The following is a 27356-nucleotide window of genomic DNA, read 5'->3' as shown; positions in this document are numbered from 1 at the left end:
ACTGTACAACAGGCATAGAGAACAGTCTGGAGAGGAAAGAGGACAGGGGATTCCAGGAGGGACGTTACCAAGAAAAAGATGGAGCTGAAAGATAAAGTTTTTGATTTTATTGAGAGGTTTACAGTTATTATTTAAAGGTCTGGGATTGAATCAATAAGTTAATTAGAAAATTAAGCAAATTAACTTAGAGGAACTTAAAAAAATTAACTTAGAGGAAAATAGTTGTACAAAAAGAACACTAATCAGTTTTGTAATCAGTGGCGAGTAATACTTATTCAGTCACAATGTTAATGCTGAATGGGGATTTAATAAAAATCTGACAGGCCTATTTGGGAAGATAGTGAAGAGGGAAGAAAATGTGAGTATTTCATGTATATGTAAAAGAGAAGCATGGGGGCGCCTGGATGGCTCAGTGGGTTAAAACCTCTGCCTTCGGCTCGGGTCATGATCCCAGAGTCCTGGGATCAAGCACTGCATCAGGCTCTCTGCTCAGCGGGGAGCCTGCTTCCCTTCCTCTCTCTCTGCCTGCCTCTCTGCCTATTTGTGATCTCTGTCACATAAATAAATAAATAAATAAATAAATAAATAAATCTATCTTAAAAAAAAAAAAAAAGAAGAAGAGCGTGGGTGAACAAGAATTTAATCTTTAATTTCCATAATAAGAAGTCAAAAGACCGAGAAAAAAATCAATATAGTAGTTGCAGCATATTATTTGGAAACAGAAGGTAAATAAGGAACTTAAAGTTTTGGAAGTATATATGCCTCTGGTGAACAGTTCTCAAGGCAGGAAAGGGAAAGGCAGAGAACTGATGCTTTCCTTTGTACATTGTGACATAAAATTCTTTGACTTTTATGATCACATATACGTTGACCCATGAAAAGCCATAAACACAAACTGACAGTCGAAAAAGAGAAAGGTGGAAAAACCTCTTTGGCACCATTTGAGGCACTGAAAAATGGTAAATAAAACAAGCATTTACCCTGCCCTCTCACAGAAACTGTAATTCAGAGTAACCACATATCAGTTATTGAGGAAAGACTCTACAGGAATGTTAGCTAGTAACTATGGATATAATGATAGGTTTTAGAAAAATATAACTTCATAATCTTAATGAAATTACTGACTCAGACAAAGCCTATAAATAGTTGCTAAAACCATTATGTGAACGTGTGACAGAGAACGGACATTCACAGAGCTTAAATAACCCCATATTGATTACTTTTCAGTCACAAAGGGTAAAACAACTATATAAATAGAAGAATCAAGCTGTCATGACTTTATACCAGAGAACCATCTTAGTGTCAGTAATGGCCCACTAATGGGTCAATCAGATTTTATACATCTTCCAATATGATACATTAAGTACACAATACAATATCACCTATGGAATGCTTAAGCCAAACCTGATTCCATTAGATATAACTCCAGGTTATAATGCAAGGGATAAAGCAAGAAACCAAATGGCTCCTCAGGGTAATGAGATAAATCCAAAGGTGGGCCATCTTGGAAAACATCTCAACCTAGTTCACTCAACAAGCTGGTATCATAAAAAGGGAACTGAGATGGATGGAAAAAAAATTTTTTTAAAGATACAACAGTTAGATGTGTGACCCTGGATTGGATATCAGTTTGGACAAAATAGCTGAAGAGGGCATTTCAGGGTCAACTGTAAATTTATAATATGGTTTGGGTATTAGATAAAGTAATTTCTGAAGCCAAAAGGTGGAATTCATTTACTGAAGAAAGCATGCTACAGAACAGTATATGTGCAGCTGGGACACCCAGGTGGCTCAGTCATTAAGCATCTGCCTTCAGCTCAGGTCATGATCCCAGGGTCCTCTGATTGAGCCCTTCAGCAGGGAGGCTGCTTCTCCCTCTCCCTCTGCCTGTTGCTCCCCCTACTTGTGCTCACTCGCTCTCTGTCAAATAAATAAATAAAATCTTTTTTAAAAAAAGTATGTATACAATTATCTGATCAAAGATAAGGACAGTATATGCATATAATTATTTTATTTTATGCTGATAACAAAATATTTAAGAACGAATGCATATACCTACTTATATGTACAGAAAGATCCAGAAGAAAATGTACCACAGAACTAGTAGTGGTGATCTTTGTGGGGTGGAAATGTTAAGTTTTCATTTATTTTGTAGCTTCTGTGCATATAATCTCTACAATTTGCATTTATTGCTTCTGTAAGTAGACAACAATTATTCAAAAGAAATGATATATATAAAAAAAATAAAGCAAGCAAGCAAACACATATTTGGGAACTCAGTTTGCAGAATCAATCCCGAAGATCTCTGAGGATAGACTACAGAAACAGTAAAGAACTGTTAAGTGTTCAGGATACTTTGGTTCTAGGAATCTCACCTTTCCTTTAATAATTGTTAACCAAAACTCAGAACTCTGGAGACTAGACTTAGGCTAAGTACTGTTGCATTGCTTCCCAATCTTCCATTTGTTCTTTCTAAGCCCAGATTTCTTCTAACCTAAAGCCCAAATCCTGACATCATTATCAACAGTTAAAACACAGTCCTCAAAGTATTTTTAATTCCTGTAAAACGAATACAAATTTCCTGAATCAGTTCAAGTTCACTCCAGCCATAACTCTGTCCAGTGCATCTTTTATCCCTGACTACATCTTTCACTGAGGAGCGCTGCTGCAATGATAGCCTGAATATATCTGAGTATTAAAGATTAGTTAGGTCTTTTCAACTTCACGTACTTCTCTCTAAATCCCAACATCCACAGTAAGAAATACAAAAGTTGTCTTAATGCTTATAGCAAAGAGTCCTATTCATACGAGAACAGAGCAATCAAAAAGTGTAGTATATGTACTCCCATCCTAGCAAACCTCACATTTAAGAACCAAGTGATGGAACATCTAAGCAGCAAAACTATATAGTGATCCTGATGGGAAAAGAAAGTATTTTTTTCATTTTGTACATGGAGATACTTCAGCTACTTAAGTATCTATAAATTACATGGATTCTTGCCCAGAAACAAGTAGGCCAATTATCAGATTCTATTCTGACTCTAAAGCTGAACATCATTTATCAATCTCTCTTACCACACGTTCTTTACCAAAACAATAACCCACATAGCTTTAGGTTCATAAAATTCCTAAATTCAAAGACTGGATGTAAGACTGGGAAGCACAGACACACACACGTGCGTGTGCGCGCATACACACACACTCTCTCTTTTTTTTAAATTTGGGTATAATAGGCCAAGTCTGCCCACTCCATTTTTAGGAAGCTCTATTTCTTAGTAAATTTTCTCTGACTGAACTGATAGATGATGTTTTATGTATCTTCCCACCGAGGATTCTAGGAACACAATAAAACTATCTCTCACTCTCTTCAGTACGAAGCTTTTTCAATTGTTTGAGGAAGACAATCATGTTTCCCTCAGATTTTCTCTATGCCAACCCTAGCCCTTTATTTATTTTTCTTTTTTTAAAAGATTTTATATATTTATTTGTCAGAGGAAGAGAGAGAGAGAGTGAGTGAGCACACGACTGGGGGAGCAGCAGGCAGGGGGAGTGGGAGGAGGAGACTTCCCGCTGAGGAGGGAACCCAACCCAGGACTGGATCCTAGGATCGAGATCATGACCTGAGCCAAAAGGCAGACGCTTAACTGATGAGCTACCCAGGTATCCCAACCCCAGCCCTTTAAACTATATCTTCAAATTGTATGGTTTCCACAGTGTATATATCATGCTAATCATTTTCTTTTAGGTGTACCTCAGTTTATCATGACTCTTAAAAAGTTGTAATAAAAATAAGATGAATACTGACTGTATGCTACAGGTCCTACCAAGACAAATAAAGGACAGCCATTCTTGACTCTGATACTATACTTCTTCTCCCCACCCCCACAAGCTCTACTAAGGCATAATCAACACATAACACTGTATACGTTTAAAGTGTATAAAATGAAGATTTGATACAAGTATACATTGAGAAATAGTTAACCACAATAAGGTTAGTTAATACATCTACCACCTCAAATAACTACCTTTTTCTTTTATGAGAACATTTAAGATCTACTTTCTTAGCAACTTTCAAGTATGTAACACAGAATTGTTAATTATAATCACCATGTTGTACATTACATCCTCAGACGTTAATCATGTTATAGTTGGAAATTTGTTTCCTTCGACCAACATATCATCTCCCTTACTCTCCGGCAACCACCATTCTCCTATTTCTTTGACTTCAGCTTTTTTTTAGGTTCCACATATAAGTGAAGTCATGTAATATTTGTCTGTCTTACTACACTTACCATACATAATACCATCAAGTACTATGCATGTTGTCACAAATGGCAGGATTTCCTTCTTTCTTATGGCTAAATATCCCATTGTGTCTATGTGTATTTTATATATATACAATATATATACACTTGTTTATATGTGTGTATGTGTATATATATATGTACACACACAAATGTGTAGATAAATGAATAAAGAAAATGTAGTGTATGATCCTTTTAATGTACTGTTAAATCTGGTTTGCTACTATTTTGTTGAAAATTTTTGCACCTATATTCATCAGGGATACAGGACTATAGTTTTCTTGCAGTGTCTTACCTGGCTTTGGTATTAGGGTAATTCTAGTGTTGTAAAATGAATTTAGAAATGTTCTTTCTTCTTTGATTCTTGGGAAAAATTTGAGGAAAATTACTATTCTTTTTAAAATGTATGATAGAATTCACCAGTGAAGCTCAAGTCCTAGGCTTATCTCTGTTGGGAAGGTGCTTGATTACTGATTCAATCTCCTTACTTCTTCTGGTCTGTTTAGATTTTCTGTTTCTTCACAATTTAGTCTTGGCAGACCATATCTTTCTAGGAATTTACTCATTTCTTCTAGGTTATCCAATATGTTGGCATATAATTATTCACAGCAGTCTTCCATGATCCTTTATATTTCTGTGGTATCAGCTGTAATACTTTCTCCTCATTCATTTATGCTTTTATTTGACTGCTTTTTCTTGGTTAGTCTAAAGGTCTGTCAATTTTTTAAAATCAATTATTTTTTCATTGATTTTTTCCCCAAATTCTTTCTAGTCTCTATTTTTTTAAATTTCTGCTCTAGACTTTATTATTTCCTACCCTCTGCTAATTCTGGATTTAGATTATTCTTCATTTTCTAATTATTGAGGATTAAAGTTAGGATGTTTATTTGAGATCTTTCTTTTTGCTTAGTATCTGGGCATTTATTGCTATGGATTTCTGTCTTAGAACTATTTTTGTTGCATCCCATAAATTTTGGTATATTGTATTTTCATTTGTTTTGAGATACTTTCTGATTTCCCTTTTGATTTCTTCTTGACCCACTAATTGTTCAGAAATGTATTAATTTCCATGTACTTGTGAATTTTTAAATTTTCCTATTACTGATTTCTAGTTTCACACCATTGTGGTCAGAAAAGATACTTGATATGATTTCAATCTTCTTAAATTTGACAGGGCTTGATTTGTGGCCCAACATATGATCTATCCTGGAAAACGTTCTCTATGCACTTCAGAAAAATGTGTATTTGGTGTTGTTGGATGGAATGTCCTGTATATGTCTATTAGGACCATTTGGTCTACAGTATAATTTAGGCCTTCTGTTCCCTTATTAATTTTGCCTGGATGATCTATCCAGTGTTGAAAGTGGTATTCTGTGGTCTCCAACTATTACTGTATTGCTGTTTCTCCATTTAAGTATATTAACATTTGCCTTAAATATTTATTTAGGTGCTTCAAAAATGTTGGGTACATACATATTTACAACTGTTATATCCCCTTGATAAACTGACCCCTGTACCACCATATAGTGACCTCTATCTCTTGTGATCAATTTTGACTGAAAGTTTATTTTATCTGGCATAAGTACAGCCACTCCTGCTCTCTTTTGGTTTCCATTTGCACAAAATATCTTTTAGCATCCCCTCTCTTTCAGCCTATGTGTGTCGTTAAACCTAAAGTGAAATCTCTTGTAGACACTATACTGTTGGATCTGTTTTTTAAAATCCAACAATGACTCTGTGTGTTTTGATTGGAGAACTTAGTCCTTTTATGCTTAAAATAATTATTGCTAGGTAAGGAATTACTATGGCCCTTTTGTTAATTGCTTCCTGGGTTTTTTTTAAGTTCCTTTGTTCCTTTCTCTCAGTCTCCCTTTGTGACTTCTTTTTCTTACTGGTATGCTTTAATTCCTTTCTCTTTATCTTTTGTGTATCTATTAAAGGTTTTTCCCCTGTGGATTACCATCAGGCTTACATAAAACATCTTATAGACATAATAGTCTATTTTAAGCTGATAAAAAATTACCTTCCTCTATGATGCTGTATTTCTAGTGATATAATCTGATAATGTTAGTATTCTCAGTAGAAATGAGACCTTATCATTGCTGAGTCTAGCTAGTTAAAATCCCAGAGAATTTCTAGTCGTTTATCTATTCCTTAAAGGATGACTCCACTATTCTTGTTACAGAACACATGGAGACCAATAAGACTTTCACAGAAGCCAAAGTTTAATGGGAACACTTTCATCAGGTAAACCATTTATGAAATTACAACTGTGATAAGAGCCCCAAAGAGAAGTACTACATGCTGGGAGTATATATATATATCATGGAGAGACTGGCCAATTCTGAAGTAAATGGAACAGTGCTTTGCGAAAGAGATACAAGCAAAGACTTAAGAATAAGAGTGAAGAACTGAGAGAGGGAGCAAAGTACATGCAAAATTGAAAAGGAGCTAAAGGAAGAAATTAGAGATCAGATTGGTTCAATATGTTACAGAACGGAAAAGGGGATGTGAAAGGAGCCTGGAGGCAAGTAACTGATATTTTGAAGGTCCTGAGGGAACCAGTTTGAGGAGTTTACATTTCAAGTGTAATGGGAGGCACTACATGGTTTAAAGCAGAGAACCAATACTAAGGGATTTACAATTTAAAAAGCAATGCTGGGGCTGCCTGGGTGGCTCAGTGGGTTAAAAGCCTCTGCCTTCAGCTCAGGTCATGATCGCAGGGTCCTGGGATCGAATCCTGCATCGGGCTCTCTGCTAGGCAGGGAGCCTGCTTCCTCCTCTCTCTCTCTCTCTCTCTCTCTCTCTCTACTTGTGATCTCTCTCTGTCAAATAAATAAAATCTTTAAAAAAAAAAAAAAAGCAATGCTTACTGCATGTGTTAAAGAGATTTAGTTAAAGAAGAATGAAGGTAGGGAAACCAGATGAAAGGGAAGCTATGGCTGTAGTCCACAGAGGGGATGATGGCAGGATAGGCTACGTTGGAGGCAGTGGTGATAAAGAGATACAAGATATATTTATGGCTTGATGACAAACTTTATGTGGGGGATAAGGAGTAAAGCGTTAACCTGAAGTTTTTTGCATGAAAAATGGAATGAATGATAATGCCATTTTTCCAATAGCAAATACTTTCTTATATAATAAGAGTTGTCAAACTGGGCTTCCCCAACCAGAATTTGGATAATTAAGGTTTTAAACTTACTGCAAAACTTTTATATTCATCCCTGTCAATGTTTTCATTTTTTGGCTCATACTACCAGTCGATTCAGAATATTTAAAATTCGTTGGTCTAATATCCAAAATCTCCTTATTAACTCCTCTCAGCTTTCTATCACACACAGATTTGGGAAGTCACACTGTAATCACTCATCAAGTTGTTGAAGATGCCCGCAGGTTGGCACTGACTCATCAAACAACTGAGGCCTGTAGCTAGCATCAGCAATAACATTGAACACTTAGAATGTGCCTAACACTTAATGGTCATTATTTAATTTGGTTTTCATGATATTGTTTCCATCCCCAAATACTCACTGAACTCTTGCTATGTGTCAGAAACTGAGGTAGAGACTATTATTACCATGCCCACTTTAAGAAAAGGAAACTCAGGCCCAGAGGTGAAGTAATTGGTTTTACATTACACAGTTAGTGAAGGGCAGAGTTATAATGTAAACTCTTGCTTGGAGGCTCTCAAACATATGCTGTTAAATACTGAAGCTTTACTTGTATCCTTGTATTAGATTTTATTACTTCCTTTTTCTTATCCCTAAGTCCAGCTCTAAGGTTGAGAACACACACACACATACGCACATGGACCATAAGGGATTTTTCCAGACCAACTTCTCTATTACCGTTATCAAGGAACTTCTTAGTATTATCTATACGACATTTTCTAATTTCTACATGTTCTTCATGGTAGCATGTTTTTAGTTTAATTAAGGCCTTTTTCCCCCTCTTTCTGCTATCATAGAGTTCAGTTTCTTGATTAGATAATGTACTTCTTCCCTATTCCCTTCCTTTGTTCATGGAGTCAGCAATATATATTCCTGCTCAAATGCTAATATCTTTATTAGGTTAGAAAACAGTTTTCACTATTAAATGGTAGAGGTCAAGGAAATCAGAATTTTATGGAGATGAGATTTGTTGTTTACATTTTAAGAAACACTGCTGTATTTCATAATTACTTTTTATAAAATGGGATGATTGAATTTCATAATATTCTATTTGGGCTCAAATAACAGTAACCTGGTTTGCCAGGTTGGTAATTTAAGAAAATGAATGCAAATAAAGTAAACAAGATTCTGAACTAATAGAACTCTTCCTGTCCCCATTTCCAATGAAGTATTCTCAGAAGAATGTTCTGGTTAAGAAAAGAGGAGCAAATGCAAAATTAGTCAAGAATATATTTTGCTCTTAGAATGCATTTTGGTTTTATTGGTAAATCAATTACATTTCCAAAGTGCAACAATCACTTCCCATGAAGTATATGAAAAATTCTCTATCAATATCAAATCATAAAATTTTTCAGTTTAGAGAAAGGATAGTTGTTTCCCAAAGCTTATTAGTACAAGAAAAATAGACAGCCAAGAAAACACTACCAAAGATATAACTGGCTACAGTGACTGTCATTTTCAAATTTGAGAACATGAGAGTAAAGTCTCAGTGCTCTGCTTCTAACACAATGTGGGGTTTTCAAAAGCTGTGTTTATGAAGTTTAAACAACAACAAAATAGCCACATCTACTTAGTATTCTCACTAAATGCAAAACATCCTTCTTCACATATCAAAAATAAATGTTTCCTAAGCAATAATATACCTAGGAAACCTCACTCACCCTTAAGTTTCTGGAGGTCCTCCTTCAAATCAGGTCCTGCGAGCATGAAGATACTATCTGACACAGGATTCTTATCTGTAAGATTTTCATTGCTGGTATTCACAATGGCTGTACAGTTCAGTAATGCCACATCTCCTTTCCTGAGGAAATGAAAAACAAAGTACAAGTGTGGGGGAAAAGTAGGGAGATAAGAAAGCTAACTGCTAATTCTTTCAAAACATTCTATCCTCACTCCCCTCACAACATTGGTTTTGGTAGCTCACAAGCTTAAGCAAGAGTGAAAAAGTAGTTCTGGACTCAGGAAGACTAATCTGACATCTTAGAATCTTCAATGCAAATGCTATAACCCTGAAAGCCACAGAACCCGCAAGTTACTCCTTTGCTTCTTTCGTATTTCTCTTTCACTATAATAGAATGCTTAGACAGTGGAAAGCGGTTGGTTTCAAGAGTACACCACAGCAGCATTATTTATGATCGCCAAAAAGTGGAAACAACCCAAATGTCTATCAGCTAATGAACCAATAAACTGATAAATGTGATAGGTATAGCCATACAATGGAATATTATTTGGCCGCAGAAAGGAATGAAGTACTGATTCATACTTCAATATAGATGAACCTTCAAAATGTTATACTAAGTCACAGTTGATTCCATTTACATGAAATGTCCAGAATATACAAATCTATAGACAGAGAAAGCAGATTAGTGGTTGGCTGCAGCTGAGAGATGGGGGAAATGAGAAAAGACTGCTAATGCATACAGGACTTTGAGGTGATGAAAATGTTCTAAAACTGACTATGGCTGATGCTTATACAACTTTTTGCATATACAAAAAAACCACAGACATACAACTTAAACTGGTGGATTGTATGATACATGAATTATACCGCAATAAAGCATTTTTTTAAAAAAAAGGTATTACTACTAACAGATGCAAGAACATAGATGAACTTTCAAAAAATTATGCTGAATGAAAGAGGCCAGAATAAAAAAAAAGGTCATGTGATTTCCATTTATATAAAACTCTGGAAAATGCAAACTAATCTATAGTGACAGAAAGATCAATGGTTGCTGGAGGATGGGGAGTCAGGGAGGAGAAGGAGACAGGAAGGATTATGAAGGGACACAAAGAAATACTTTTGGGGGTGATAAATATATTAACTATCTTGACTATGGTGATCAAAGTAACACAGCAGGTTCATGGATACATACATGTTAAAATCCACCAAGCTGTACATTTTAAACATGTGCAGTTAACTGTATGTCAGTTATTCCTCAATAAAACTGTAAGTATAAGCAAAACAGTATTTTAACAATGCTAGGGCTTACAAAAAAGAGTTTAGAAGAAATTATGAGAAAAAAAATTTAGAAGAAACAATGAGAAAAAAATAATTTAGAAGAACTTATGGGTATTATTATATCATGATATGATTTAATGAAAGAATTACCAAAGAATCACTTTCCCATTGATATCCTTATTGTAAAGAAAAGGTGATCTAATAGTGTCTTCCTGAAACGTTTCAGCTGCAATATCAGAAGTATTTAATTCATCTTCCCATGAGTCGCCCCAGCTTGGCAGTGTGTCCACATCCACAAACTGGGAAGGTGCACCCAAGGGATCCATGGAATGTCTTTCCCCAAATTCCTCAGGATTCAATATTCACTGCAGACTTTAGCTTAAAAGAAAAGAAAGAACTGTTTTAATAGAGAAGTACAAATATTACCTTATTTCTATTAGATCAAAAAACAAATCTCTACCATGAAACACTCTAAAGGACATTGTGTGACTAGCTGCTTAAAATAGTCCATAAAAACCAATATATAATGAAGAATTGCTATAGCTTTTCTAAAATAGGAATAAAAGGGGATTCTTTCAGCACAATTTCTTTTCAAAGAATCACAGCCATTAAAATAATCACATGGCCCACCAGTTCTACTTTCCAGAAACCCAAGACAACTCATTCAACATTCACTGAATGTCTGCAATTGACAGGAGGGGGGCTTGCTAGGTGCTGCAAGAGATATAAAGATAAATAATATGGACAATTTAAAGAGTTCGGTCAAAAAAAGTAGAGTTCAGCCAAATGATAAGATGTGATAATATAAATCTTACTAAATGATAACTGAGTAAGACAAAATGAGAAGCAGGGAGGTTCCTGCAGTCAAGTAACAAAAGATAATAAAAGTATGAACTTATTAGGAAAAGCAGATGGAGCAGAAGGCATGGATTTGAGAGGCAACATACGAAGAAGAATTAACAGGATTGGACAATTTCTAAGATATGGCATGAGACACTGATGTGTAGGATGCTGGCTGTAGGGAAATACAGAAATTAGAAGAGGAGGGTGACAGGAAGACACACAGTATCAAGTATTACAAAGAGAAGTAAGGATATTTAATTTGCCAAGAAGGCAGCTGTTTCAGTAAAATGCAGATTCGTTCATTCGCAAATCTTTGTAAGCATCTATTACATGTCAGGTACTGTTCGAGGCACTGGGGATACAATGGTGAATAAGACAGCAAGTCCAAGCACTTACTGAGCTTATGCTTCCTAGAAAGGAGATGATAAACAATAATCAAAGTAAGCAGGTATCCAAAGGAATGACTGGAAGCAATAACTATTATGAGAAAAAAGGTAGTATCTGAGTAGAGAGCTAAATAAAGTGAAACAGCAGGCCATGTGAAACCCTGCAGTGTTTTAGGAGGAGGAAATAGAGAAAAGGCCCAAAGGGCAGGAAGGAGCTTATGTCTTCCAGGAAGGGCAAGGAAACTGATCTGGATAGAACAGAATAAGCTAGCTAATAAATGGTAGGTAATGAGAGAGGGAAAGGCTACATGATGCAGTGTGTAAGCCATAAGAAGGTTTGGTCTTATCATAATATGGGGGGAAGCTGTTAGAGGATCTTGACAAATGGAATGACTTAATATAGATAATACTTGGTCTGATTACTCAAGCTACAGTGAGATCCAGTAGGGATGAGAGTACAACCAAAGACCAGAGCAGAAAATGGCTGCAGGGATTTAGGTGAGATGGTGACGAAGGCGATGATAAATGATTGGATTTGGAATGCATTTTGAAGGTAGAGTCAACAAGACTTGCTAAATGAATATGAAGGGTGAGGGAAAAGAACAGAATCAAAGGTAAGGTCACTCCTCGATTTCTTGCTTGAGCAACTGAGTAGATGTTAATTCTATTTACAGGGAAGGGGAAGACTGGAGTAGATTGTTCAGTGGAGTGACAATCAAGGTCATTCTTCCTCATGTGTTTTTGCATGTATGAAGTTTGAGATGCTCCTCCTTCGGCCAAGTATTGATGTCAGACATGCACTGGCTATATGAGGCTAGAGTTTAGAGGAGAGATCGGGCTACAGATATAAATATGGAAGACTCAGCCTGCGGGTGGTGTTTAAGGCTATGGGAACACTGGACATGATTACCAAGAGACATAATACAAAAGGAGAAACGAAATCAGAAGACTTGAGTCGTAAGGCAAAACTTACAGGCTGCAAAGAGGACAAGTTAAAAAAAGCGAGATAGAGAGGATTGATAAGACAGGAAGGAATACCAGGAAAGTATGGGAGACTAAAAGCAACGTGAAGACCGCATTTTGAGGAGTGCTTGAGAAGGATCAGTTTGGGTAAATGCTACTGAAATGTTGAGTAAAAGGACTGAGGATTGATTAGTGGGTTTGGTAAGGTAAAGATCACTGGTAACACTGAGCAGACAGACAATTAGGGAATGAAAGCTGCCCTGTGAACTTGTTAGAGAAGTTTTTCTGTGTGATCCTTATGTTTATTGTTAGAGGCAAGGAGAACAAATATGCCTTTCTACATCTAATTCCTTGGTGTTTCTTGGTGAGAAGTGTGACATACTAAGTGGAATGAACCATGGATCAGGCACAATATGTTAATACCTGTACCAGCATGGAGTAGGAAACGTGATCACTTAACAATTTCTGAAAGGCCTTAGAGATTATACCACAATAAAACTATGTAAGAAAATTATTCTTGTTTGATACAAAATACTCCTTTGAGATTATTGAAATAAAGAAACTAATTTTATCTAGAAGTTGGTATTTAGTCCATCCATTGGCCTTTGAAACAGGAGGCAACCACGAAATCTGTTGATCTGTTAAAAAGTGTTCAAACCTGAGCTGGACAAGCTGAATAGCGGACAAAAAGAGACTACATTTATTTTCCATGGTTGAACCACCTGAAGCTCAATGGAATGACACTTTGCAGAAATTAATACTTTAAAAAATTATTCACAGATTGTTGAGGACAATGACTCATGCTAAATTTTTTTTTAAATTTTATTTATTTATTTGAGAGAGAGAGCATGAGAGAAAGGGAGAGAGAGCACAAGTGGGGGGAGGGGTAAAGGGAGAGGGAGAAACAGACTCCTGCTGAGCAGGGAGTCCAATGTGGGACTTGATCCCAGGACCCTGACTCTGAGATCATGACCTGAGCTGAAGGTGTCTGCTTAACCAACTGAGCCACCCAGGCGCCCCATGTTAAAACTTCTTAACTATAATATAAAAATTCCATTAAACATTAAACTTAGTTCTCATTTTGCAAACTCAAGTACTTTCAGGACATAATTCTTTAAAATAATTTCTCTAAGTAATACTCACTTATAGAACATTTTAGGGAAAAAAGGTTAAGAAAGGAAAAACTCTCAAACTTTAATAGAGTTATCTTTTTCTATGATAGGTGAAATGATTATGTACAGTTTTGAGCTTGGCTTCTTTAGTATTCTGAGATAAATATTTCCATATGTAATTATACTGCGAGGGAGAGGCAGGGTGGTGCAATGTGAGAGCTGGGGTTCTGTTAGCAGGCCTGAGTTTGGTCTAGGACCTAACAGCTCTGCTATCCTTGACTTACGCCAGGGTTCCCTTATTTCAAAAATAAGAGTAATACACTCCTAGGGTTATTGTGAGAATTCAAAGCAAGGCACAATAAAAGTTGTTACAACTTTCTCAGAGCCCATGTGAAAGTCACCTGTACCACTGTTGAGATAAAGATGTCTCCATGTGTGGCAGAGATTAAAACACTTGCTGTCAAAGACTCTAATGAGCACCAAAAACCAAACACACACTGCTGAATTAAGATACACTTAATTTATCTCAATGTCTGCTCTTGAAATGACTTGTTAATCCCCAATACCTAGATCAATCCAAAGTCTGTCTTCTCTAATCCTGCTCTTATGCTACTAGAAAAAAAAAATCAGTAATTATCCTGTCTGCTGCCAAGACAAATGCATGCTTTCCAAGGTCAGCTGGACCCTCCAACAACACTATTATGAAACTGTTTTAATAATTCTTGGGTGACTCTCTATGCTATACTATATCGCATCTGTGGTTAACATCCTCTAAGATGTCCTTCAATGATACCTGCTTCCTGATATCTATGCCCCTGTATAGCTGCCTCCTATAATGAATAGGGCTGACCCCTGTAACCAACAGGACACTGCAGAATGACTGCATATGACTTCCAAGGATGAGTCATAAAAGCTATCATGCTCTTTCTTGGAGTGCTTGCATGATGCAGGACACTCAAGCAGCCCATGAAAGACCCCCATGGGAAGAACCTGAGGGTTCCTGCCAACAACCAGCATCAATGCCTAGGCAGGTGAAGGAATCATGTTGGATCTTCCAGCCTTTGTTGGGCTTCAAATGACTTCAGCCCAGCTGATATCCTCACTGCAGGCTGCTACTGAATTCCTGACCCACAGAAAATGCAAGATAATAAATGCTTATTTGTTCCAGGCACTCATTTATTCAAGTATTGTTAGGTATGGAGACTCTAATGGAAGAGACAGACTCACAAAAAGCGTGGCTCCCAAAAATCACACAAATATACATAATCACAGAAATACATAGTTAAAATCTGTAAGAAATGTTCTGTAAAGAAGAACAAGATGGAAAGCTAATTTAGAATTTCGAGAAGCAGAGAATGTCTCTTCCACAAAGTGACAGTGGAGACCAAAAGTAGAAGAGTTTTACAGAGGTAAGGGCACATCTGGGAGCCACACTTTAAACCTGCCAAACTGCCTTCATTTATGCATTTTACTCCCTTTCATCAGCTCTCCTGTAACAGAATGTCTTAACTCCCCCTTAACAATATCTGATCTCTCCATCCCCTAGGTCCTCCTACCCTCAAAAAAATTTCCTATTGCATTTCTTCTTCAGACACCAATGAAACTCCTCATTCTATCATTTAACTTTATAACCATAATCTGTTTTGCAGCTCTATTTCCTTTTCTCCCATTTATTCAACTTACTGCAGTTTTACCTCCATCACTTAACAATGCTAAAACTGCTCTTTCAAGGTCTAAAATGATTGACCAAATGTCAAATCCAGGAACTAACCACATTTTAGTTGCATTACCTATTGATCATTCTTTCTCTGAAATTCTATTACCTACTTTGACAGTACACTACTGGTGGTTCTCTTATATCTCTAATCACCTCTTGTCCATATAATTTATGGGACCTTCCTTCCAGATCTTTTTTTATTTTAAAAGATTTTATTTATTTATTTGACAGAGAAAGACACAGTGAGAGAGGGAACACAAGCGGAAGTGAGAGAGGGAGAAGGAGGCTTCCCACCAAGCAGGGAGCCTGATGTGGGGCTCGATCCCAGGACCTGCGATCATGACCTGAGCTGAAGGCAGATGCTTAATGACTGGGCCCCCAGATGTCCCTTCTTCCCAGATCTTCAAAGTCATTGTCACCCATAAGATATTGTGTATTTAATGAGTAATAAATACAGTTGAGAGCTCTCAAAGTTTAATGGCATTATATAGAAAGTGTCATGACATTTAATAAAGGGTAAATTCCTTTTCAGCTCCATCTCTAAGTTGCAATTGATCTTCTCACCAAAAAGAGATTTAAATGTCCCTTCTCCTCCAACACAGCAAATCCAAGCTAGGCAGGAAAGTTTGATTCCTGATACTTCTTTTTTTTTTTTTTAAGATTTTATTTATTTATTTGACAGAGAGAAAGATCACAAGTAGGCAGAGAGGCAGGCAGAGAGGGAAGGGGTAGCAGGCTCCCTGCTGAGCAGAGACCCTGATGCCGGCTGGATCCCAGGACTCTGAGATCATGACCTGAGCCGAAGGCAGAGGCTTAACCCACTGAGCCATGCAGGCGCCCCCGATGATTCCTGATACTTAAGGTACAGTGGTTCTTAACATTCTTGGGGTCACAGATCCCTTTGAGAATCACGTAAGAAGTCAAGACCTTTTTAGTACTCAAAATGTGAGCATCTGAGGAGCTCATAGAGGCAAAGAGTTGCAAATAAATTTGAGAAGATTCCCAGACTCAGATTAAGAATCCCAGGGATAGGGGCGCCTGGGTGGCTCAGTCATTAAACGTCTGCTTTCGGCTCAGGTCATGATCCCAGGGTCCTGGGATCAAGTCCCGAATAGGGCTATCTGCTCAGTGGGAAGTCTGTTTATCCCTTTTTCACTTCCCTGCTTTTGTTCCCTCTCTGTGTGTGTTTCTCTCTGTCAAATAAATAAATAAAATCTTAAAAAAAAAAAAAAAAGAATCCCAGTGATAATACAGAGTAATCAGGTGAGGCGGGGAGAAGGCTACTATACCTAAAGCAAGACTTTCCACTGAATATCAGTTGATCAGTTCTGTACTTTGAACAGGTTCATAAGCAAACATTAAACCTTAGTATTAAAGGCTCCTGAGGCCAGACATCCATGTCCAGGTTCAAAAAGTCTACATGAGGCAAACAGAAGATTCCAGAATGGATCATATCTATTTCCTTAGCCATACTATGTTAAGGATTACCTTCAGTATCTTCACGAATGAAGACCTAAAGACGACGAGAGCTCTCCATATATCCTTTATAATACAAACGAATAATGAGTATAAACCATTCTCATTACTCTGTGGCTTGTCTTTTTCTCAAATATTGTAAACATTTAGGTTAAATGCTTTTTTTTTTTTTTTTTTAAAGAGAGAGCACAAGTAGGCAGAGAGGCAGGTAGAGAGAGAGGGGGAAGCAGGCTCCCTGCTAAGAGAGCCCGATGCAGGGCTCGATCCCAGGACCCTGAGATCATGACCTGAGCTGAAGGCAGAGGCTTAACCCACTGAGCCACCCACAATGCCTCCAAATGCTCATTTTTTAAAAAGTCTTTCATTCTTTTAGTTTAAGAAGTCCTCTAAATAATGCTTTATATGAATAACTGGATTGGTAGAGAGGTTAGATTTTTATTGTTTAAGACTAGGAAGAATCAGACAGAATACTCTAGATTACTATCTTGGCATAGCCCAGTTTTTGTCTGGATAAGTAGAAAATGGTATCATTTAAAAGAGAAAAACAAGAACTTTAAATCTGTTTGCTTGTTCTACAAAATGGCTATAGTGATTAGATAGGCCTGGATAAAAGTATAAAGAGATAAATTACAGGTTTACCATTTTTTATGCCTTGTATTTCAATATTTAAAACTTCAGGGCACATTAGATTTTTGTGTATAATACCTCCATCCAAATCTATTATAATATTAAAATTCATTCTATGCAAATGGAAATAAACTTTTTTAAAGTTACTTAGGTGTTTAAGTTACTTAGGTGAAGCAGTTAGATATGCCAACAATAAATCCAGTATAGCAAAAATATTTCTAAGCAGTATCAATAGCCCAGATCAAATTTAATATGGTCATTCAAAAATATCCAAAGTACAGGCTCCAATGTGAGTTTGTAGTACCACCTTCATACTAAAAGTTTACCATGTCTTAATTATAAGTATTAACACATTGAACAATTTGAAACTTAAAAATTAGGATTATACTCTTTAAAAACTGTACGATTTGGGAATTTTATAAGATGCATTATCTTAGCACACAGTTGCTCTTACACCAACTCTTATTAAAATTATCTTTTCCATTTGTGATTGTCCCTTCTCGTAATATTTTGTAACATTAAAAGGGATTCTTTAAAGTAAAATCATGACTCATTCAAATATAAAGATGAAAATGTGTTCGACATTTTATTTAACTCAAAAGAGAACCTGTCAGGTGATAGATAAAAGGAATCCTAAAACTGAACACATTAACAGATCAGGAATATTGAAATTAATGTATAAGAACATAAGTTCCACTGAATCTCTAAGAGTACAGAATCTGCATGTCCACAGACAGAAGTTATTTAGTATTGATTTACTAGGTTTAGTGTTTGCTTATGAACCTGTTCAAAGTACAGAACTGATCATTAGTTTTCTAGAGTTCACAGAGTTGTAAAATAGCTTTCTTGGAATAGCTTTCTAGATAGAATCTAGACTATGCAGTTTTCTACTGAAGCACACATTTTTTTCCCCAATAATAATACAATGCGCATGTCCTACGCGAGATACTTACCATACACACCCACCTAAATGTTTCCTTCCTCCATGAAATTTATTATAAAAATAGTCTGTTGCCACAATTTCCTCCCTTCTCATTCATCCAACCCACAGTAATCTTGTTTCAAAACACCTACAACGTCTATCTACGGTCTCAACATATCCATTCACTACTGCAATTTTCTTGACTGTGGAAGACTGGCTGCACATGTCTTAAGATCTCAAGAAACGGGGAAAAAAGAACTCAAGAAACATCTGAAAATAACCAGATAATTTAGATAAAAGCCTAATTTCTAGGTTGGCTGCGGATATATTGTCCTATAAGCGAAGGCAGAGGCTTATTTCTTTTGTACAGCAATATGTTAGCTTTAATCTTCCACCACTACAGACATCGGAACTCACTTTGAACATTTCTGTACAGCCCAAGAACAGAAGCGGACAGAGCTGCAATAGAGAAAAGCTAATTTCTACCTGGTGACAGAGCACCTAATCCTCAATTACCAAGCAAGGAGGAGTCAGCCCTGGTCACTTCCCCTTCAAGTGGCCAGGGAGCGGAAACACACAGCCAGACCAATGTCACTCCAGGGACTGCGGGGATCCAGACGACTCAGCATCTTGGGCTTAGCGCCTTAACCCAGCCCTGACTCGAGCTGCTCTCGGTTTGTGGAACGCCAGGTCCACACGCGCGGCAAATCACACTCGACCCTGGGACTGTAACCCGCCAGGGTCCCAGCCGCCCTATCTCACCTGCATCAGGGCGCGTGCCTCCCTGGTGACTCCAGCACCACTATCCCTGGTGCCCAGGTCCGCCTACCCTCTCTCTTCTCTTCGATAGGTTGTTCCCGACAGCGCCGCGGGCCAGAGGAGCCAGACTACCTCTGGTGAAGAAGCAGCAGGCTCATTCCTCCAGAGAGCGGTCAGCACTAATCCTCTCTGCCCGCACCCTCAGCCGCGGCCGAGTCCTCAGAGCCTCCCGCCGCGCCCCCAGCCCGCTCCGCCCCGCCTTCCCTCCCGGCCCCGGTGCCAGTCCCGCTTCTCACAGCACTCCGGCGGTCCCATCCGGGCGGCAGCGGGGCGGGTTTAAGCTCCTCGTAGAAAGCGTCCGAGCGGCATCCCCGGACACCCCTGGTAAGGAGCTCCGCGGTCAGGCGAGTCAAAGTCCCAAGAGGCTGGATTGATCAGCTGCAAGAGCTTTGAGTGGCGAAACAACGACTTCCGCTACCGGCGGGCCCTCACCAACCAGAGACCTCGTACGTCATTTCCTCCGCGAAGGCAAAAGGAATGACGGGCGGAAGTGGGTACAGAAGCGGACCCGGAAGGGGTAGGTCCCGTAGGCGGGTCCAGGTGGCTCGTAGCCTCGTGGAGGCCAAGGTAAGTACTTTAAGGGCATGGCGTTCGGTCGCATTTGCTCGTCGCTCACAGTTGCGTGGTCTTGGCTGAGGGCTCCGTGGCTCCAGCATCAGGTGAGGCGGGGGCCCTTGGCGGCTGTTGCTAGGGTGGCGACTGGGAACCTACCGTCCCCGGCGGCCTCCCGCTAACTCCCGGGGCTGGTGCGTGGACCAGATCTCCCTAGGATGCCCGGACAGCACGATCCGTGCGCGGAGCAGCCCCTCAGCCTGTCCTGACTGAAGACTCGGGTTAGGGACGTCTGACAGGTCTGTTACTACACCCTAGCCCCTAGGTGCATCTCAGAAACATATTTTCAGGCTCCGTAGGTAGGAAGCTAGGATGGTAGGTAGGTCGCGGAAGGAGGTTAGGTCGTGACCTGGTTCCAAAAGGCGGTAAGATATGTGCATGTGACTAGTTCCAAGTTGTATGGAAGATAACTTTAAACATTGAGGCGATAGAAAAGGCGATGAGAATGGTCTGACCTCGGAGGAAGTAGACCTCAGAGGTTAACACCGATTTGATAAAAATAGGATGACATGATAGTGCACGTTATTCTAGGTGAGAGGAACAGTATAAAGGAAGCAAGGTGTCAGGACAGGGAAGGAAACCAACTAACCTGACAAGTACCCAGTGATAAAGAGCTGGAACAGAAAGTGGAAAGAGAAAAGAATCCTACTTCAGAAAACCAATGAATTAGGTGGAAGCTTCTGACAAAAAAGAGAACAGAGGCAGAGAGAAGCAGTTTGGCTTAGAGGTTAAAAGAACAAATTTTGGAATTTGAGGATTGGAACCTGGCTTTGGCACTTAAAACTGGGTAAATGACTTTGGGCTTGTTATTTCACATCTCTTTGCTTAGTTTCCTTGTCTGTAAAATGGAGGTAAGAATATACCCACTTTGTAAGGTTATTGTGAAGAATTTTTTATCCTTATATTTACAATTTTCTACATGATTTTTAAAAAAATATTTTAGAGAGAGTGTGAGCAGGGGAGGGGCAGAGGGAGAGAATGTCAGTCAGACTCCCCACTGAGCTTTGGGCTCAATCTGATAACCCTGAGATCATGATCCCAGTGGAAACAAGAGTCTGGGGCTCAATGGATTGAGCCACCCAGGTGCCCCTAGATGCTTCTCTAAGTGTTTTGCATATGTTAACCCTTTTAATTAACTCAATTACTATTTGTAATTAAATGACTACGTATGTTTACTCAGGTATATACATTTAATATATCAATATAGTAAATACTCTTTAAGGCTTGGCTGCTATAATATTTTTTTTAAATTAATGAGCCAAAGTTTGCTCATACAAGGTTACATACAAGGTTTATGAGCCTGAATGGCAAGGGGGATTGTGTGTCTTAGAATAAGGAAAAAATGAAGGGGTCAGGAAGCAAGGTAGGTTTGGTTTTACCCATGTTCAGTGTGATGCTGCAAGGTATTTGGATGGTTATCTCATGAAAGTTTTTGGAATTCTATCACTTGTATTCACGTACATGGACAGGACTGGAAATAGAGGTGTAGGTGTCCCTGCACTTAAGTATGCTTTGTGAAGTCTCCAAGGAAAATACTGTGGAAAGAACTGATAGATGGCCAAAGACTACCAAGAGGAAGAACTACAGTAGAGGGGCTGGAGGAATAAGGAATTGGGGAAGAGTTGATCAGATGGCTTAGGCTAACAGCATTATCACCATGTTAATATTCTTACCTTGATTTTTACCTGGCTTTTGTTGGTTCATAGATGAGGAAAAGTCAGTGATTACTAAAAATAATAAAGAGAGTTGGCATTGAATCTTTTTCTGTTAAGGTAGGCTAAAACCGAGTGTAATCAGAAATGGACCCTGTCGAGTTAAACCATATGTAAAAACCAACAACAAAAATCAGCTTCCCAAAAAAGGATGTAACTGCTGTCTAGTATTGTTTGTTTGTTTGTTTTAAGTTGCATGGGTGTTTGGAGCACTTTTCACTCTTTCATATCAAGACCAGACAGGCTTGACTTAGTATCTCTTTAATTTTTTGTCTCTTTTATCCATAAACAGTGTTTTCAGTGAATTTGATTTAGGGTGAGAACTACGTAAGGCATCTTTCAAAAATTATATGCCAAGTTGCTTTATCATTTTTCTGTGCCAAGGGTAGGTAGCTGACCTGATTGGGAATCAAAGAAGGACCTACATGTACTAGAACAGTAGTTCAGGTGAGAAACCACACAACCACAGCATCGCTTAGGAACTTCTTAGGAAAAAAAAAAAAATCTTGGGACCCACGTCAGACCTACTGAATCAGAAGCACTGGGGAGGTTTGGTGGATGTGATTCCCAGCAGTCTGTTTTCATAGGCCCACAGGTGATTCGGATCCATACTAGTGTTTGAGACTCACTGTGCTGGATGTGTGCCACGAGGTTAGGGATTTTATTTTACTCAACACTCCAGTGTCTAAAACAGTGCTTTATCTAGGTAGTAGGATTACAGTAATTCATGGTAAACGTTTTCCATCTCAATCTTGTCAGTCTCGGTATAAAAACTTTGATGGTGGTTGAATGAACAGAAGTAAATTGTTTAGCTGCATTAAGGCCACGTGTTAGTTATTTGTGAGGTGGGCATAACAGGGTGACCAATTTGAAGCTTGAGGAATGAGAGCTTAAATGCTGAGTCAGCAGCAGATACAAAATGATGTCTAGGTATCTATGTCAGTGCCTTATTCAGAGTAAATAAAGGTTAAGAAGTCACAAGTTACATGCTTTAATCACATGATAAATGGTGTTTGCCAGCCCAGCAAAACCGAGGTACCCAATGAACTGACTCTTATGTGTGTGTGCACAGCTGCCTCGCTTGCCGTATCAGGCGTTATAACATGGGGCTCACGAAGCAGTACCTACGCTATGTTGCCAGTGCAGTCTTTGGCCTTATTGGCAGCCAAAAAGGTAATATTGTCTTTGTGACACTTCGTGGTGAAAAAGGACGCTATGTGGCAGTACCAGCCTGCGAACATGTTTTCATCTGGGACTTAAGGAAAGGAGAGAAGGTAAGCCAGAGATCAACTAGGTTGATAACTGATTTATAGGTATTTGAGGATGGAGAGGTCGAAGTGGACAGCTTGCACAGATTGCACAATCAATGCACAGATTGATTGATTTTTTTTTTTTAATATATGTACCTCTAAAAGAGAAATCTCTCTTCTTTGGACTACTTCTAGGTAGCCCAGTATCAGGTTCTGTTGTTTTTTTTCTGCACTAAATTCTGAAAAATTCTGAAATCTAAATTCTGAAAGCCATGACCGAATAGGAGCTTACATCTTAGGTATCCATTTGTAGTATCTACAGGTAATTTTTGTAATCACAATTCCAGACCTGTTTGGTGTTCTCTACCAGCTCTTTATTTTTCAAGTTCTTTTACCTGCCCTCACTGCTAGTTATAAAATTTTCGGCATTTAAAAGGAATAATACTCAGCTGTGGTGGTGGAACCTTTTTTTATTGAACAGAGGAGGCCCAAGTTTGTTAAACTAGGCTTTGACACTTTGTGTTGCTAAGTTCCCTAAGCCTGCCATTTCTACCACACCAAATTATAGGCCTTTTAGTCTTGCCCAGTCACTGTGTGACTCCCAAGATATTAATATTTTGATACTTGTTGCCAGCCAGTTTCTTGGAGTAAACCGTGTAGCACCCTAGTGCCGTACAGGTTGGTTTCTTTCAAGATGGGGCTCAGTTAAAGCATAGTGCTTATAACCCTTGATGGAATATCATTTGGTATTAACTTAGGATAAGGATTTAGTAATTTATCACTTGGGAAATTTTTGTACATACACGCTGATGTAGAGCTTTGGAGAAAATAATTTTACCCTTTTTTGAATGTTTCGTTGCCCTGTACAAATAATAATTCCTACATGAAAGAACTTGAGATGCATTGCAGAATTTCATTATTATTTAAAGAATGATTTGGAATTATTAATGCTCTTTTTACTGTCTCTGATTATTTCCACATTTTTCCTTTAATCATGCACTTAACTCCACCTGTGTGTTTATGATTCTTGTGATTTCAGATCCTTATCCTTCAGGGACTTAAACAAGAAGTCACTTGCTTGTGTCCCTCCCCAGATGGGCTGCACTTAGCTGTTGGTTATGAGGATGGGTCTATCCGAATCTTCAGTCTCCTGAGTGGGGAAGGAAATGTGACCTTCAATGGACACAAAGCAGCCATCACTTCCTTGAAGTATGATCAGCTAGGGGGCAGGCTGGCTTCTGGGTCCAAGGTGAGACCTTGAATCAGGTGCCCAGATTTTAATCTAGTGAAGGAGTATAAGACTTATGCTGAAGCAGGTTGTTCACAAAAACTGTTGGGTGAATCAGTGGGTCTTTGGTATACAAAACCATATAGATGGTGGAAGTGAAGGGAGGAGGGTCAGTATGAATTAGGAGGTTCATTTTGTTGCTTGTCTATTAAGCCTGTTAAGTATAGGAACAAGATGAGGATGCCTCTGATAAGTATTATGTAACATCATTGTAGAAGTGCTTCTCAAATCGGGGAATAAAACAGATGGGACAAGAGGACAAAACAGTTGTTTGCCATAAAAATTGGTAGCTTTCCTCTGTCGCAGAGTCATCAGTTAGAAAATACAATGTAAAAGATCGCATTTACAATAGTATCTTAAGTGACGGGAAAATACTGTGAAACTATACCGAAGAATGTAACAGAAGACCTGAATAGAGATACGAATCAGGTACTTGAATGGGAAGACAAAGATGGTAGTGTTTTCTAGTTAATTTATAGAATTACAGCAATGTAAGTAAGCATCCCAAAAAGGTTTTGTTGTTGTTGTTTTAAGAACATGACCAAATTATTTATAAGGGTATATGGAAAACAAGTAAATCAAAAACACCAGAAATTTGAGAAAGAGGAATAATAAAAGAGGGCAGCAGATTTTTTTTTTCCCCCAGAGGCAGATATTTTTTAGGAGCTCTCAGGTGTTAAAATGCATTATGAAGTCATCATTTAAAATGTATTAAGCTAATCTGCTTTCAAAATAGGTCTTTATATCAAAAGGACTTGAAGCCTATCAGCAAAGAAAGAAATTATAAAGGAAAAGGGTGATAGATTTGAATATTTAAATTTAAAACATTTGTACATTTAAGAGAAATAGGAAGGTTGTTAAGAATAAGTCCTAAGAGTTCTCACAAGGAGGAATTATTTTTTTTTCCTTTTACCTTCTTTCTTTTCTTTTTATTCTGTTTATATGAAAAGATGGATTTTAGCTAAACCTGTTGTGGTCATCATGCTATATGTAGTCCTTAGACTTAACACGGCGATATATGTCAGTTATTTCTGGAAAAAAAAGTGAAAGGACATTGAAAAAAGTATTTAATATTTTCAATATAAAAAGGATTAATATCCTTCATCTCTTAATAGCTTACAGTCAAACAGAAAGTAAGGCCCAAAGGAAGAAGAAAGATAGGACTCAGCAGTTCAAGAGAGGTATAAGTGGCCAGTAATCCCCACAGAGCATGGACACGTTTCTCGTTGGTATTCAGAAATGTAAATCCAATAACTACCGAGACAGCATTTTTAACTTCTGACATCGGCAATGGTTTTTGAGAAACTAATAATATCCAGAGCTGAGGAGATGGCAAGACTGGCCTTGTCATTCATATCCCTGGTGGACCTGTAGACCTGTAGATTGGTGAAAAAAAAATTTTTTTTTAAAGATTTTATTTATTTATTCGACAGAGAGAGATCACAAGTAGGCAGAGAGGCAGGCAGAGAGAGAGAGGAGGAAGCAGACTCCCCACCAAGGAGAGAGCCCGATGCGGGGCTCGATCCCAGGACCCTGGGATCATGACCTGAGCCGAAGGCAGAGGCTTTAACCCTCTGAGCCACCCAGGCGCCCCTGATTGGTGAAATTTAAAGAGATCACCTTGTCATGAATTACAAACTTTAAAAATAGAAATACCTTTTAACCCAAGAATTTCCTTCTTTAGTATTTATTCTGACCCAAGGTATATACAAAGATTTATGTATAAGAACATTCACTTCCACATATTTATAATGGAAAATTGAGAACTACTTAAATGGCTAAAGTAGAAAGATGTTTAAATGGTATAGCTTTAGGATTATTTTGTGATCATTGAAAATGAGAACAGTCTGGAAGGACATGGAAAAATGGAAATACTTTAAAATGGATAAAAAAGGGGGAGGGTTATAAAATGGTATCAATAACATGATCCCAGTTTTCTGAAAATACCTCAGTGTTGGATTGGAACAGTATAGATGGTGGAATTAAAGGCTGTTTATTCCCTCTAAACTTCTCTGTGTGCTTTCCAAATTTTCTACAAGGATCACCTCTGTAATATTATTTGTTGAGACCTGATGAGGTAAAGAAAATTCTGCTGTATTACCTGATCCCTTTAGGACACAGATGCTATTGTGTGGGATGTGATCAATGAAAGTGGCCTCTACCGTCTTAAGGGGCACAAGGACGCCATCACACAAGCACTGTTTCTACGAGAAAAGAATCTGCTGGTTACTAGGTAAATAACAGTTTCATTTCCAGTTCTTTTCTATGTAAATGCATCAGAGAAGGTTTCAAACACAGAATTTGGGTCATTCCTTCCTCATTTGTCCGCATTACCCTCAGGCTTATGTGTTAGCCTCTGCCCTCTGCTTTCCTCTCTCCTTCCCTCTTCTCCCCAGTAGTATCAAAGAAGCTATCCATAGAGTTATGTCTGGCATTTTTAATTCCCTTTTCTGATTTGTCATTTTTATCCTCTGGTATTAGCTTCTTTATGTTCCTTAAACTTTGACATGCCTTTTATAGAATGAGCTATCCGTTTTCTGAATCCCTAGAAAGTCAGGAAAACAGAATGTGGAGCAGTGAGCAGAGGTGAATAACAAGTGTTCAATTTGCCTACCTCTTGAGAACAGACATACTCTGTATGTAGGCCTTCTGAACATCTATTAGGTTGAACCATTTGGAATTTCCATTTGTGTAGGTCAAATACCAGCAGTTTCATATGGTTCAAACTAATTATCTGTCCTAAGGAATAGCCACTCAGGAAAGTTTGGGATCCTAAGGTTTGCCAGCAGTAACTAGAAGAACCCTAGTAATGACTCCGAAGCAGTTGTGAAGGAGCACTGAATGCCATATGATGGGTGTGTTAGTTCTTGTGGGATGGAAGGCACATTGGTGTGTTGTCAGGTAACACAGATTCTGTGAAAGAATGACTAAGGTTCTAAAAGAATATACACATTTAGCTTAGGGAACAGTTGATCCTTGAACAACAGGGTTGAATCTGTCAGGTCTGCTTGTATGCATTTATTTTTTCAATAAATCCAGGACAGAACTGTAAATGTGTTTTCTATTATGATTTTCTTAATATTTTCTTTCCTTTGTTGTGAGACTATTATATACAAAATATGTGTTAATGAACTGTTCATGTTACTGGTAAGGCTTCTGATTAATAGTAGGCTGCGAGTAGTTAAGTTTTGGGGGA

At 38.2% G+C, this 27356-nt stretch overlaps 2 protein-coding genes across 4 annotated transcripts in view; one reads left to right on the top strand and one right to left on the bottom strand.

Moving 5' to 3' along the window:
- The window catches only part of GDAP2 (ganglioside induced differentiation associated protein 2), a 72668-nt gene extending 52951 nt beyond the window's left edge, over positions 1-19717 (bottom strand). The window contains exons 1-3 of one of the 2 annotated variants that reach the window (XM_047725490.1): positions 19535-19717; positions 10584-10811; positions 9136-9275 (exon numbers count right to left, since the gene is read on the bottom strand). In XM_047725490.1, coding sequence (XP_047581446.1) covers positions 9136-9275; positions 10584-10759 — 316 coding nt within the window. In that variant the 5' untranslated portion in view covers positions 10760-10811; positions 19535-19717. Of the gene's footprint in view, positions 1-9135; positions 9276-10583; positions 10812-19241; positions 19452-19534 lie in introns of those variants that run through there. The other variant, XM_047725491.1, reaches the window with a different exon arrangement.
- A 95-nt stretch (positions 19718-19812) lies between these two features.
- WDR3 (WD repeat domain 3) overlaps positions 19813-27356 on the top strand; it is a 30383-nt gene continuing 22839 nt past the window's right edge. Inside the window, exons 1-4 of one of the 2 annotated variants that reach the window (XM_047725500.1) lie at positions 19813-19865; positions 22695-22896; positions 23912-24121; positions 26275-26393. In XM_047725500.1, the coding sequence (XP_047581456.1) occupies positions 22726-22896; positions 23912-24121; positions 26275-26393 (500 nt within the window). In that variant the 5' untranslated portion in view covers positions 19813-19865; positions 22695-22725. Of the gene's footprint in view, positions 19958-22694; positions 22897-23911; positions 24122-26274; positions 26394-27356 lie in introns of both variants that reach the window. The other variant, XM_047725499.1, reaches the window with a different exon arrangement.

This window comes from Lutra lutra, chromosome 4, assembly GCF_902655055.1.
Source record: "Lutra lutra chromosome 4, mLutLut1.2, whole genome shotgun sequence".
NCBI lineage: Eukaryota > Metazoa > Chordata > Mammalia > Carnivora > Mustelidae > Lutra > Lutra lutra.
This window is presented reverse-complemented; position numbering and strand designations above follow the sequence as displayed.